Genomic DNA, 14,301 nt, shown 5'->3' with positions numbered 1-14,301 from the left:
AGACAACTATACACACCTTCTCAGGCTCTTAAAAAGAAGGTGGAAACTTTAGTGAAATGCCTCTGAACACAGGGTTCAGCACTCAGGACATCTGGTGGTATAGTCATTAATAAGCTGCCACATCCTTAGGGTCCCATGAAAGGCCTTTTAGATGAAATGTTACACTGTTATCCTTCTGCTTAAGAATGAAGCTCAAAAGTCACTTCTATATTCCCTTTTCTTTTTGTTAGAGCATCACTCAGAGACACTCTCTGGCTATTAAGAATAGAGTCCCAGATGTGGGTCCTATCAAACAAAGGGGACACTCTGCTCTCCCTAATCTCACACTCCCAATTCCTAACACAAGGAAAACCCATTGAGGGATGTCCCTTATTTCTGCAGGACTGGGGATTGAACCCTTGGCCATTCACATGCTGCACCACTGCTGCATACATCTGAATGAAAAACACCAGGTCTCTAAGATGTTTGAGCTCTTTGCCAAATCACAGCAGGACGCCAGAACAGGATCCACTAGAGCTTCCTTCTGTTTCCACTTTCCTTCTACAGGGATAAACAGAAGGCAGAGGTGCTGAGACACCTTAGAGTATGCAGACTAAATTCATTTGTAAAGATTGCTTTACTGTCCTAGAAAAATACATGTTGTAAAGTTGAGGGCTACAACTCAACCACTTTAGAGGATTCCTGAGGGATAAGGATAACCTTTGAATATCAGGCTCTGTGGTTATGCGTACAAGAGGCATATTAAATATAGATGGGTCAGGCAGATTTAGAAATAAAAATCTTTTTCCTGATTTTTTTTTTTTCCTACAAAAGAAAGACAAGTTACCATCTGTCTGGCTTATTTCGTGTGTGCATGTATATATAGGAACAGCCTGGGGGAGGGGCTGTGTCATGCAATGAAGCAGAGATGGGAAGATGGCTCCTTCAATAGTGGAGCCTTAGTGTTGCATGAGGAAAGCATGGAGGGGAGGTCACTGGGAAGGGCTTAGTATGTAGCTGTTCCAGCTTGTTCCTACCAAGAACCTAGAGCATCAGGGGCAGAGGGTAGAAAGCATAATGATCTCTCAAGGGGACTCCTATCTGAACACATCAGATGTCCTATGAAAATGAACAGGTATGTTTCTGAATATAAATGGTAGTGACTTCCTGTGCTCCTGAGGTGGAGCAAATAATCAGGAACCCAAAATCCTCCTGGGTATCAATGTTTCTGGCCAACAAAAGATGCTAGGAATCTGGAGGTAGGGGTAGATAGAGCTGGGGAGAAAAACAGTTCCAGACTTGGGGTATCTTCACAGGACTTTGAGAAATGTCCTTTGTTTTAGCATTTTTAAATGCCAGCCTTGGTTGAGCAAGGATTGAATCGTCAGTGTCACTGTCCAGGCCATAGGCCAGCAAGCCACTCCAGGCTGAGAAAAAGTGCATCTCAAGACCAGCGGGGGCTGCAGAGCGATCTGTGGCTGGGCTGAGAGAGGAAACTCAGGTTGAAGACTCCCCTTTTTAGATGCCGATGGCCTGCAGAATCCGCTTCTCGTTGTCATTAAGGTGGCACGAAAACATTATGTAGCAGGGCTGCTGAGCAAACTGGCAAAGGAAGTTGGTGAGATATGCCTGGAGGAAGAAGGAGAGTGGCATCACTACAGGTCCCTAGGGCCATCAGTGGGCAGCAGGGTTAGGGACCACCGGCAAGGGTACAGGAATGCTGGCTTTCAGACAAGTGCCAGCTTCCCAAGGGCAGGTTTTCACATTCTTGGACCTAATGTACATAGAACCCAATGACAGAATGTCATAGGGAACCAAACGTATTTCCAAGGCTCCATCTCCTGTTTCATCCAGAGAATGTTCACAGAAGATGGGCCACAGCTGGTGCAGAGTCCTGGATGAAAACCCCAGCACCCTCTCCACCCATGGCCTTGAACACTTGGACAGACAGCAACTCCACCCCTACTTTCTTGTAGTTCTCATGAAGAACTATGAATGGATTTGAACCCACAATCTTGCTTCCATGGCTTGAAATAGATATTGTCACTTGTAAGATATCTTCTACAGACACCCTCACCTGTAGATCAATCTGATAGAGAGGATCCTTCAGGGCATCAGGGTCATCTTCCTCATCATCTTCATAGTAATCCTCCTCTGTTAGACATAGCCAACACAGGGCAAGTCAGGACAGAGGCCCATAATCAGGCCTTTGGTGGTATTTACCACCCCATGGCTGAGGGAGAAGGGGCAAAAGCCCAAGGAATACCCCTTGTAAGCCCACATCTCCTCTTGCTTGGGTACCCCATTCTTGACACCAGTGTGCACAGAAAAGGTATTTACCATATTGTCCTGTCTTTTCTCAAATGGCTTACCATATTTACTTGTAGCAAGGATGTCAGATAAAAGCTGGCCAGCTAAACCATCCTCCTCCTCCTCCTCCTCTTCCTCCTGGTCCTCCCACATATCATTGGAGTCATCTACTTGAAGAAGAAAAGCAGATGAAACAGTCATGCATTTTCGCTCTCAAGTCTTACCAGGATAAAACAGAAGGTCCAAGGGTCTCTGCAGTGTGGACTACCGTCCTCTCAAATGGGAAAGAACCAAGGATGGCCAAACCTTTCCAATGACTGAATGGAAGAACTAAAGCTTCTAAGAAGGGGTAGGGTAGGCAGCTTGCTTCCTAGCTGCCCCCACCTTCACCTCTGTGAGAACTGACGTAGACCTGACAGTACCAGACACGGAGCAGCTTTTCAATAACACTTCTGCCACACCCTTAAATCTGTGCCTAATAAACCTAATCAATCATATGATAATATGTAACTTGATCCTCCAGGTTCAAATCTGGGAGTAAGGGCCTGGTGCACCTTGACTCCACTCGGCGGTAGTGGCCTGGCGAGCCGCATTGGCCTCCATGACGTTGGAGAGTTCATTGATAATCAACTTTAGGATCTTGACCAACAAAGGAATGTTTGTCCAGCGCTCTGGGTCTAGGAAGGAAGTAAAAGAACCTCAAGTCAGATTGTCACTGGGCAGCATCTCCATCCTACCTACAGTTCTACTGATTTTCTCAGATGGTTTCCACCATCTCTGACTATACCCAACCAGAAAGAATAATTTAAATTTAATTCTGCCTTGTGTTATATATAACAGCTAAGAAATAAGGAGAAGTAAGACAGTTCCGGGATTAGAGATCAGTTGCTACCAGTAACAAAGCTGAGCCCCAGAATGGAAGCTGGGAAGAATTGTGCCCAAGATTATTTGCCTCAATTTTCAACAAGAAGGATCCATACATTCTGGTTCATTTTGCTTAGTTTTCTGTTGCTTCTTTAGGAAACCCACCAATAAAAATGCAGAACACAGTATAGCCCTTTCCCTGTCCCAGACATCCAGAGAAACGGAAGCATCACTCACTTTTGGCTGACTTAGAGCGGGTCCGAATGCCCTCATCCATGCCGTAGATCTCTTCTCCCTTCACACGAATATCCTGTAGCCGCTTGTCATCTGCATTGATGCCATGTTGAAGCAGTTTACACAGTGCCACAGAGCTGGGGAGAGCCAGAGAATGCCAGTCAGCTCCTATCCAGAGCTTATTCCAAGTAGATTAGCTCACTCTCAGAAGAAGACCTTCTCTGATGGTGAAACTTCTTTTCACAACTAATTAGGAGAGGCAGCCGAGTTCAGCTGAGAATGGGATGTGATGCCCATGAGGTGGTCCACTGCTTTCTGCTCAGAAATACACATTCTACTCTGCTGATTGTTTTATTGCGAATTTCAACATGGAGGTATTCAAATAGAAGGGTTATCAAGAAAGCTAGGACAGAGAATACAGGGAACACCTTGGTACGTCAAACAAAAGCCAACGGCACAAGTCAGGAAGAAAGATTTACACGTGAGTACAAGTAGAAAGTTCAGAGCAAAAAGACAGAGCCCTACCTAACTTTGCCTTCATACTGTCCATAAAATAGATGCTGCCGGCTTGTCCACTCAGCCATCACAAACTCCAGGGCAGGTTTGCCAGTTGGTCCTGGGAGGCTACACAGGAACTCCAACAGAGGTTCCAGCTGAGTGTGCACCAGATGAGCAAACACCATGATCAGAGACTAGAAGAGAACAAGGGGGTACCTGTTTCAGGAAAACAGATTTCATAGACACAGGAGAGGGGAGAGAATAGCCCAGTCAGTTAAGAAACAGAGTCTGGGGCTGGGCACAGTGGGCATGCCTTTAATCCCAGTACTCATGAAGCAGGGGCAGGCAGATCACGGAGTTCAAGAGGCCAGCCTGGTCTACATAGAGAATTCCAGGCTAGTCAGAGCTAAACAATGAGACCATTAAAACAAACAAACAAACAAACAAACAAACAAACAGAAACAGAACAGAGTTTGGGCTGGAGAAATGGCTCAGCTGGGTTCTAGTATCCACAACCATTTATGACTCTAGTTCCAAGGGCTTGGAGTCCATGTACATGGTGTACACAGACAGACAGACAGACAGACAGACAGACACACACACACACACACACACGTAAAATAAATCTTTATACACACAGCAGATCCACTCATAGGACAAAACGTAAGATTTCCTTGCTCATGTTTCTTGGGCCAGAGCAGATCAATTTTACTTGAGAGAGTAAAACAATTCAGGGCCCACACACTCATGTGATTCCCTATCACTCACGCAGCAAAAAGCCTAGGACCCCCCCCCCCCCCCGTTCTCACCTGCATGACACTGAGTGTCTCTGCTTGCTGCATCTTACTGAGGATGGCACGAAGAATCTGATCCAGATTCTCCCCAAGCTCCCGCCCTGCCTTGGAGATGAGCGTGGAGACCAGGCGGCCCACAAAGGCTGCAGTGAACTCGGAAGTTCGTGGGTCCAGGAGCTGGCTCACCACCTGCATCACGTACCACAGTCCATTGTGGCCTTGCTCATCATGCCACTGGGCTACCTGTTCCAGTGTCACTGACACATAGGCCCGCAAGCACTCTCCACCGTTCTGTGGAGACAGAAGTGACAAGGTTAGCCATGAGAGGAAGAGGTGCAAGGAGGCCCCCAGACTTACTGACAGAGTCTATACCTCATGGGGCAGTAAGCCTACAGGGCTCATGTGGCTCGTAACACTAGACATAGGAATTTATTGTTGCAGATAAACACAGGCACTAACACAGTCCTTCCTTTACCCAATCAGTTATCTCAGAACTGCCTATTTCTCATTACAAGGGTCAATCACCAAGCAAACTGGGGTTTAACAGTAAAGATTTACCTTTGGTATTGAAAAACTTCTTAGATGTAGCAATAATCAAGAATATTAAAGGTCTTCATGAGATCTCACACAAATTACTGTTTGCCTAGGGATTTCCAATCTGACCAGTATCTACTTTCATTTTCTTATATCCTTTATAAACAACCACAATAAAGAACTGAAAAATAACCAACACATCCTTCGCCAGGTCTATCACTTGTTGACTGTATCAACAGGATCTTCAGAGAAGTCTCAAAGCCCCAAGTCTGACACCTAAGCTCCTCTATAACATCAATAACCAAACACAGCCAGCCAGTTATCTGGTATTCACACTTTTTGAGGCTGTAACAGACCTCAGAGCACAACCAAACCAGGATTCTCTGGGTAAATTTGGAGTCGATAGACTTATATTTCAAAAGTATAATCACATCACTTTTTCCCCCCAGCCTACCATTTGGCAATAGCTGGGAAATTGTTTTCTCTCTAGTTTCCAAGTGTAAGATACCTGCATGGTGGCATTATCATCCGTGTGAAGGGTGCATTGTGCCACAGCAGGGAAAGCTTGACAGATGAGGAGCTGGGAAAGGGGAGGCTTTGTATTTCGAACTACCGTGGTCAGGATATCAATAGCTGTCTGGAAAAAGAAAGAAAAGTCAAATTACTTCTGGGGTGGGAAGTACCCAGCAGCCAAGATGACTGTTAGGTAGTTGGAGCTCTCAGTTTCATTATAGTGCTTATGATTTATTAGCCATGGAGGTGGGTGGTATTTGACAGTGGCTAGGGAGATGTTTCAGTTGGTAAAGCGTTTCCCTTGCTTCATGAAGAACTGACTTCTACTCCCAGGATCCATGTAAAAAAGGCAGGTATGGTGGCATGTGTGCTTATAATTCTAGTGCTAGGGAGGCAGACAAAGGAGGTTCCCTGGGGCTTGCTGGCTAGACTCAAGCCAATGAGAGATCTTGATTCAAAGGAAGTAGATTGTGTTTCTTATGATACAGAAGGCTGTCCTCTTGCCTCCACAAGCATACATAGACACACATGCACTGGGAGAAAATGCCACCAGGGCATGGTGGTGCACGCCTGGAATCCCATCATCAATGGGGAGATAGAGGCAGGCAGATCTCTGTGAGTTCAAGATCAGTGTTGTCTATAGAGCTAGTCTACAGTTAGACCATGCCTCAGAACACACCCATATTTTCTTTCTCTCTTTTGGATTTTTGAGACAGGGTTTACCACTGTCCCCATGGACAGAGTAGCTCAGTATAAAATAACATCCCAATCTCCAGTGTATTACTGACTTCCTGTCTATAGGTGGGATCTGTGGGTAATACTTGCAGAGTTCTGTCTTTCTTCCCACTCATGGATCTTGTAATCACTTACCGCACAGAGCCCTGCAGGGATCTTGTCAGCTGGGGCCTGCATTATGCTGACCAGAGTGGGAATCAGCCTCATCTGCATGGGGCCTTGACAGGCTTCAATCTGTGACAGCTCCTTGAAGATGTCCTGAGCCAGCGAGGCAACAACAGGATCTGAAGTAGATAAGGCAACATGGAAGCCTGTCTACTACTGGCTTAATTATGTATGTTTCTTTCTCTACATCTAACATAAGTTAACAACTGCACAGATTACATCTCACACTTGGGAAGTGGAGCAGCCCGCTATATGGATCACCTGAAGACCAAGGGGATGCTAAGTCTTCAAAAGATACAATAGATATTTTCATCAGGGAATGGACTTTTTAATAGCTACTTCTAAAGTTAAAGTAGGCTTTTCTTTTGGGCCATCTGGAATGATAATGAAACCAAATGATAAAAGCCTCCAAACCAAAAACCCAAACAAAAACCCCACTGATATTTTATTAAGAAGAAAGTTGGGTGTGGTGGCACACACCTTTGGTCCTAGCACTTGGGAGGCAGAGGCTCGGGGATCTCTGTGAGTTTGAGGCCAGCCTAGTCTACATAGTGAGTTTCAGGACAGCCAAGGCTACATAAAGAGACTGTTTTGCAAGGAAAAAAAAAAGTTCAAACACTGTTGCCTCCAGGCTCTCACACATTTTATTTTTTTAAATATTTACTGGATTTATTTATTTATACTTATTGTACAGGTATTTCACCTGCATACATGTTTATGTTCCAAATCGGGCAGTGCCCAAGGAGACCAGAAGAGGATGTCTCTCTTAGAACTAGAGTCCTAGAAGGCAATGGGCCACCATGCTAGTGATGGAACTGGGGTACCCTGGAAGAGCCACCTCTCCCTGCTTCTCTTACACCTTTTCAAGAAGTCACACACATTTCTTAAGGAGTAGCCATGACAGACAGGAAGAACTCCTAGGGCCCTACCTGCAGCAAAAGGTACAGCTCTCAAAAGGCAGAGCTTCATAAAGAAATGGAGCTTCTTTTTGGTGTCTATTTTGAGAAGGGGTCTCATTATATACCCTTTAATCTGTAATTCTCCAGCCTCAGCCCCAAGGGCTAGGATCACAGGTATGTATTATCTGACTAAGAAATGGAACTTCATGGCAATCTGCTTTGCTTATGTAATAAAAGTGCCTTTTTCATGTAGCATATATGCAGTGCACACTCAGGTCTATGTTCAAAGTAACTACAGCATTGCTTGTAATAGAAACAAACAAACAAAGAAGATCTAGCTCTCCATTAACAGGAAGGGTAAATAAAAGATACAGTCACTTCACAGAAAACTAATGAAGCCTAAAAAGAATGAGAGATCCATAAGCGTGGACACATTTTCCAAGTAAAAAACCAAAACCAAACAAATAAATTAAATAACATGTTTGGTAGAGTATCATATTAATAATTACCATTCCTGTATGTTTTAGCTTCAATTTTGAAAACGAATATCTTTAATATTTTTTCTGGTACTTTATTTTTTTCTGGTAACTGTATTAGCCAGGCGGTGGTGGCACACACTTTTAATCTCAGCACTTGGGAGGCAGAGGCAGATGGATCTCTGTGAGTACAAGGCCAGCCTGGCTTACAGAGTGAGATCCAGGAAAGGTGCAAAGGTACACAGAGAAACCTTGTCTTGAAAAACATAAAAAAATTTAATTAAAATGCTGAAAAGTATTAAAGGAAAGAAAAGGCTGTAATTCCATCACCTAGAGATAACCCTCTGATACATTTTCTCCTGGCATTTTTTCCCCAGCTACACACATATCCTCTTTGAAAAGAAAAACTAAAACTTCAGATAGTATTTTATACATGTTCTGGGGGAAGTCTCTTTTCGCTTCACTTTTACTATTATAAAAATACCCAGGTTGGGGATTTAGCTCAGTGGTAGAGCAAGTCCCTGGGTTCGATCCTCAGCTCAAAAAAAAAAAAAAAAAAACCAAAAAAAAAAACAAAGCCGTCCTGGGTATGGAAGCCCGTGTGCACAAACAGCACTTGGGAGGAGGAGCAGGAGGACCCGGGACAGCAGGGTCAAGGACGCAAACTCACAGGGTGGGCTGTGGCTCGGCAGCCCAGCACTTGCTTCCGGTGTGCAAGGTTTCTTTGCCATGTTTCTTTAGCTATTTTCTTTCTCCAGTGTCGGGGATCAAACCCGAGGCCTGGTAATCGCTAGGCAAGGGCTCTATCACGGAACCACACCCCCAGCTCCAGGATCGCCTTTCCCAGACTGCTCAGGAAGTTCTTCTCTTCCTACTCCATCATCAGGGTTTCGAGTTCCATCTTTTGTATCAGTCTTTCACTCACTATCTTCCCAGCCTTCAGGAGAAGACCATGACAGAATCGGACTCTCCTTTGTAATGCGAACTATTTCTTTGCTTAGGCTATTAAGATCACCAGACCCTAGAGAGAGTTTCCTAAACCCACCAGCCACACTTCTTCTGGCACTCTCATCAATATAGCTTTCCTGATAGCATACCATTACTGTACTTTAGGAAAATGGCGATGGTGAAGGGACAGATTTTGCTTTCCACACTTGCGGTGAATTCTGGGTCAACAGTACAAACGATGCACAGGGTCTCCATCACCAGGTTGAGGACCTCCGAGCTGAACTGCGCTGCCAGGTGAATCAGGCCATCGAGGACACTGGGGAGGAAGGGCTGAAGCACATGTGTACTCTCTGAGATTTTCAGTTGATCACAATAACTAGAGAGAGAAAGAGATACATAATTAGGAGTTACTCATAAGCTGACCCTTCAATTCTTAGGCTTTCCAACCTTATATGACCTACGCATATATAGCTTTATAAAGTCACTCCTGCAGTTAGCTATGTCTTCATGTCTTTCTGTAGCATATTATTTATATATATATATATATATATATAAGTATCAGTACCTCTAGTTCTACTTTCTTCAAAACTTCTGCTTGGCTGGGATTGAACCCAGGGTCTCTCACACATGCTTAAGCAGGCACTCTAAGCCACATTGCTAGCCTACTTGCTATTTTCTTTAAAAGTTCATCCCTCTCCTGTGATGAGGCCAATCTAACCATATCGTTACACCCAAATTAATAAGATACTAGGTTAAATGTAGTATGAGTCCTCAGACTACAGTGTTAAATCATGTTAAATCAACAATATTTCAACACAGAAAGCTGGCAAGATGGCTAAGCCTGTAAGGATACTGGGCCCCAAGCCTGATGACCTGAGCTGGATCCCTAGAGATGACATGGTAGAAGGAGAGAATCATCTCTTAGAAATTCTTTTCTAACCTCCACCTGCATGCTGTAGCTCATGACCAGCCTGCTCTACAGAGCAAGTTCAGGCTGCTAGGGCTACATAGTAAGACCCTGTCTCAAAAACAAAACTCATAAAAAGCAAAAACAAAAAATAAATTTACTCTTAAAACAACTTTTCATTATAATTGCTTAATAGGAGACTTTTTCAATTTCCATGTTACAAATTTTGTGCTTTGAGTTTTTTGAATGTCAAAATGAGTTTAATTTATATAAACAGTCTTATGTATACTTACAAAATTAGTACTTGACCTTTGGGATCTAAACTTCTCTATGTAGTTCTATTTATCTCTTAATCAACAAGCATTTCCTGAATGTTGCTTACTGCTACAAACACACTGTTTAAACCTTGCTTTCTTTCTCTTCTGATGAGGATGGAGTCTAGGGCTTTGCACACACTGGGCAAATGCTCTATCACTGAACCTCCAGTCCCATGCCTTTGCCTTTGAATGGGCACAGGTGCTGAGATGGTGCTGAGATGGTGCCGAGACGGCTTGGTGGGTAAAGGTGCTTTGCTGACAAACCTGCTAATCTGAGCTGGATCCCCAGGATCCACACAGTGGAAAGAGAGAACCGACTGCCACACGTTGTTTTTTGTGTGCACGGCATGCACGTGCCCACGTGCCCTCCCACCACATATGTATCAATGTAATTAATTAAAAATGACAATAGAACGGCAGTAGTAAATAGAAATAAAAACCCTTTCTCTAAATAGCACTGTTAGTAGGTAGTCAGTAAGTTTTTTTTAAAAGACAGGGTTTCACTTTGTAGCCTGACTGGACTGGAACTTGATATGTAGACAAGGCTGGTCTTGAACTCACAGAGATCCACCTGCCTCTGCCTCCAGAGTGTTGGGCTTAAAGATGTGTGTCACCACATCCCATTCTTGTTTGTTTTATAGTCATATAAAGCTCTACAATGACCAGCGAAGACACAGCTTCATGGGCTTGAATTTGCCATAGATTTACTTTTTGCTCAGACCTTACTTCTTTCTTTTTATTTTTTAAGTTGTTTTGGGATTTATTTAATTTTATATGTGTGAGTTTTGCCTGCATGTATGCATGTAAACCACTCATGTGCTTTGTGCTCAAGGAGGCCAGTAGAGGGCGCTGTATCCTGGAACTGGAATTATGGATAGTTGTAAGCCTCTATATAGTCACTGCTTATTGGCTTTACCAGAATATTTCTTATAAATAACTGAAAAAATCAAAACACTGATTACTTGCTTATTGACGCGTCTTTACTACTTCTCTGCTCTTTGCTTTAGTAACGGTACACACTTTGTACCCTAGTTTCGGGGCTCGGTTCCCACCTTCCCTCTGCTTCCTCCCTGTCCTCTACTGGCTACTCCACTGGACTGCAGCAGAGCCTTCTGTTTGCACTACTACAGCAGCTTCCTAGTTGATGTCTCAACTTTCCCCTGTGTGTTGCTATCATTATTTGAGTCAAGAAACGGATCTTTTTAGAACAGAAAATCAGTATCATTGCCCTTGTAATTAAAACAAGATAACAAAACAAAACAAAACAAAAAAAAGAGTTCAGAGCTGACTGAAGCTAGCGGCCACTTCAGCCTTCAGAAGTTAGGCCTGGGCTGGTGGTGGTGAGGGCTGGAGAGATAGCTCAAGGGTTTAGAGCAATTTTTCTCACAGAGGACTCAGGTTCAATTCCCAGCACCTACAACATGGAAGCTCACAGTTTCAGGGGATCTGATGTTCTCTGCTGGATTCCCAAGTACACAGACATACACGCAGGCAAAACACCCATACACATAAAATAAATACGTACATAATAAAAAAATAAGTCCACAGCACTTGGAGGCAGAGGCAGGAGGATCTCTGTGAGTTCAAAGCCAGCCTGGTCTATACAAGTGAGTTCCAGGACAGCCAGAGGTGTTACACAGAGAAACCCTGTCTCGAGAAAAACAATAACAAAAAAAAAAAAACAAAACCCCAAAACAAAAAAACCAACCAAACGAAAAAAACCTAACAAAAATATGACTAGAGAAATCTGACACAAGTATAATTATGCATCAAAAATATCTTGTTTCACAAATCATTTAAGGCAGTTTACAACGATATATAAGCAACTGCATGGAGGAATAAATTAAAGCGGGTACAAAAGAAAAAGCAAGGATGCTATGAACTAAAACGTTACAATATTAGGAATTCCAGGGGCTAGAGATCTCAGTGGTTCAGAGCACAGACTGCTCTTCCAGAGGACCTGTATTTGTCTCCTGGCAGCTCACAACAGCCTGTAACTCTAGGACCACCAGACACACCTGCACTCAAACGCACATGTTCACATACATAGTGTTAAAAATAAAATGAAACTTGAAAACAAAAATCCCCACAGTAAATCGGGCAGTGGTGCACATGCTTTTAATCCCAGCACTCAGGAGGCAGAGGCAGGTGGATCTCTGAGTTTGAAGCCAACTTGTTCTTCAGAGTGAGTTCCAGGATAGCCAGGGCTACACAGAGAAGCCCTGTCTCAAAACAAAAACAAAAACAAAAACAAAAACGAACAAAACAAAACAAAACCCAGGAAAACAAACAAACAAACCCAAAACAAACCAAAAACCACCCCACAAAAACAAAGGAGCAGTGAGTACTCTTAGCCACTGAGCCATCTCTCCAACCAAAAGACTTATTTTTATGATTACCTTTTATAATTTTGAGTGTGTGGGGTATGTGTGAGAATACAGGAGCGTATGGAGACCAGAGGCTGTGGGACCTGCTAGAGCTAGACTTACAGGAGGTGGTTGTGAGCTGCCCCATCTGGGTGCTGGGGACCCCATCTGGTCTTCTGCAAGAGAAGGAGGCACTCTTAATTCTGCTCTCTCTCCAGCCCCACCAGGCTAGCTCCTGGAACTTAGAAACAGGATCCAGTGTCTGACATCATTTGTATAATTCTGTAAAGGTGTGAGTTTCCATTTCTCTCTGGTATTCATATTTATAGTTTGTCATTTTTTTAGACTGATATGATTCACTGTTTAGGGAAATCAGTAGATTACTGCCTAAGTAGTCAATGAGAACTATACATTAGGTGTTTACGTTTTCTTCCCATTACAAAGATTATTTCTATTTCTTTGTGTGCATGTGTTACGGCTGTATGTACACACACACACACACACACACACACACACACACACACACGTGTGTGTGTGTGTGTGTAGGTGCAGTGTCTGTGTACATGTAGAGGCCAGAAGAAGGCACTGGCTGTCCTCTTTTCTCACCCTCAGCTGTTCTTGTTTAAGGCAAGCTCTCTCCCTGAACTTGGGCTTGTTTTCTTAGGTAGGCTGGAAGACTGCAGGCCCCAGTGATCTCCTGTCTGTCTAACCCCAACTCCCTTACAGCTGGGATTATGGAAGTGTGCAGGTTGGCCAGTTTGTTACACAGGTGCTAGGGTGGTTTTGTTTTTGTTTTTGTTTTTGTTTTGTTTTTTTTTTTTTGGTTTCTCTGTGTAGTTTTGGTGCCTGTCCTGGATCTCACTCTATAGACCAGGCTGGCCTTGAACTCACAGAGATCCGCCTGCCTCTGCCTCCTGAGTGCTGGGATTAAAGGAGTTTACCACCACCCAGCAAGTCTAGGATCTTAACTCCAGTACTCAGGAGTATACACCAAGCGCTCTTAATGGCTAAGCCATCTCTCCAGCCTCTCAATATTTTTTTTCCTGACTATAAAATTTAAACTTATTATAATCAAACATTTACATATATAACAATGAATAAAAGTTTTTTTTTTTTTTTTTAATTCTAATCTCTTCTATGAGAATCAATGTAAATAAGTTATGCTTGACTGCTGTGGGATGTTCTGTATGTCAGATGTGTTGCTCTGAATGGTTAATAAATAAAACACTGATTGGCCAGTAGCCAGGCAGGAAGTATAGGCGGGACAAGCGGAGAAGAGAATTCTGGGAAGTGGAAGTCTGAGGCAGAGAGATGCTGCCAGCCGATGACAAGTGAGATGTAAGGTACTGGTAAGCCAGGAGCCATGTGGCAACTTACAGACTAATAGAAATGGGTTAATTTAAGATAGAAGAACTAGATAACAAGATGCCTGCCATGGCCATACAGTTTATAAGTAATATAAGTCTCTGTGTGTTTACACGGTTGGGTCTGAGAGGCTTCGGGACTGGCCGGTGAGAGAGATTTGTCCTGACCATGGGCCAGGCAGGACCTGAAGAGAAAACTCCAGCTGCACTTGACAGGCACTGCCGTCTGTAAAGCACCCCAGGAAACAAGGGGTATTTACCCTAAGTACTTACACATAAACTCTTCTCAGTTTGCAACTCTGAACATTTTTGTGAAATCACAGCACAAAGTAGACACGCTTCTTTTACCTATTCATAGTCTGCTTTTAAATTTATTATCCTGGTTTTACTCCTGGCCC

The 14,301-nt window shown here is 43.5% G+C and overlaps 1 protein-coding gene across 3 annotated transcripts in view; it reads right to left on the bottom strand.

Moving 5' to 3' along the window:
• Positions 1-597: 597 nt before the first annotated feature.
• The window catches only part of Ipo9 (importin 9), a 41,403-nt gene continuing 27,699 nt past the window's right edge, over positions 598-14,301 (bottom strand). For 2 of the 3 annotated variants that reach the window (XM_036202112.1, XM_036202114.1), the window contains exons 15-24: positions 9,099-9,325; positions 6,597-6,745; positions 5,722-5,850; positions 4,695-4,970; positions 3,913-4,079; positions 3,391-3,524; positions 2,844-2,966; positions 2,352-2,459; positions 2,057-2,133; positions 598-1,608 (exon numbers count right to left, since the gene is read on the bottom strand). In XM_036202112.1, the coding sequence (XP_036058005.1) occupies positions 1,498-1,608; positions 2,057-2,133; positions 2,352-2,459; positions 2,844-2,966; positions 3,391-3,524; positions 3,913-4,079; positions 4,695-4,970; positions 5,722-5,850; positions 6,597-6,745; positions 9,099-9,325 (1,501 nt within the window). In that variant the 3' untranslated portion in view covers positions 598-1,497. The remainder of the gene's footprint in view (positions 1,609-2,056; positions 2,134-2,351; positions 2,460-2,843; positions 2,967-3,390; positions 3,525-3,912; positions 4,080-4,694; positions 4,971-5,721; positions 5,851-6,596; positions 6,746-9,098; positions 9,326-14,301) is intronic. The other variant, XM_036202113.1, reaches the window with a different exon arrangement.

The sequence above is a fragment of the Onychomys torridus genome, chromosome 11 (assembly GCF_903995425.1).
Source record: "Onychomys torridus chromosome 11, mOncTor1.1, whole genome shotgun sequence".
In the NCBI taxonomy this organism is placed as follows: Eukaryota; Metazoa; Chordata; class Mammalia; order Rodentia; family Cricetidae; genus Onychomys; species Onychomys torridus.
The sequence above is the reverse complement of the archived record's forward strand: the minus strand, read 5'-3'. Positions and strand labels throughout refer to the sequence as shown.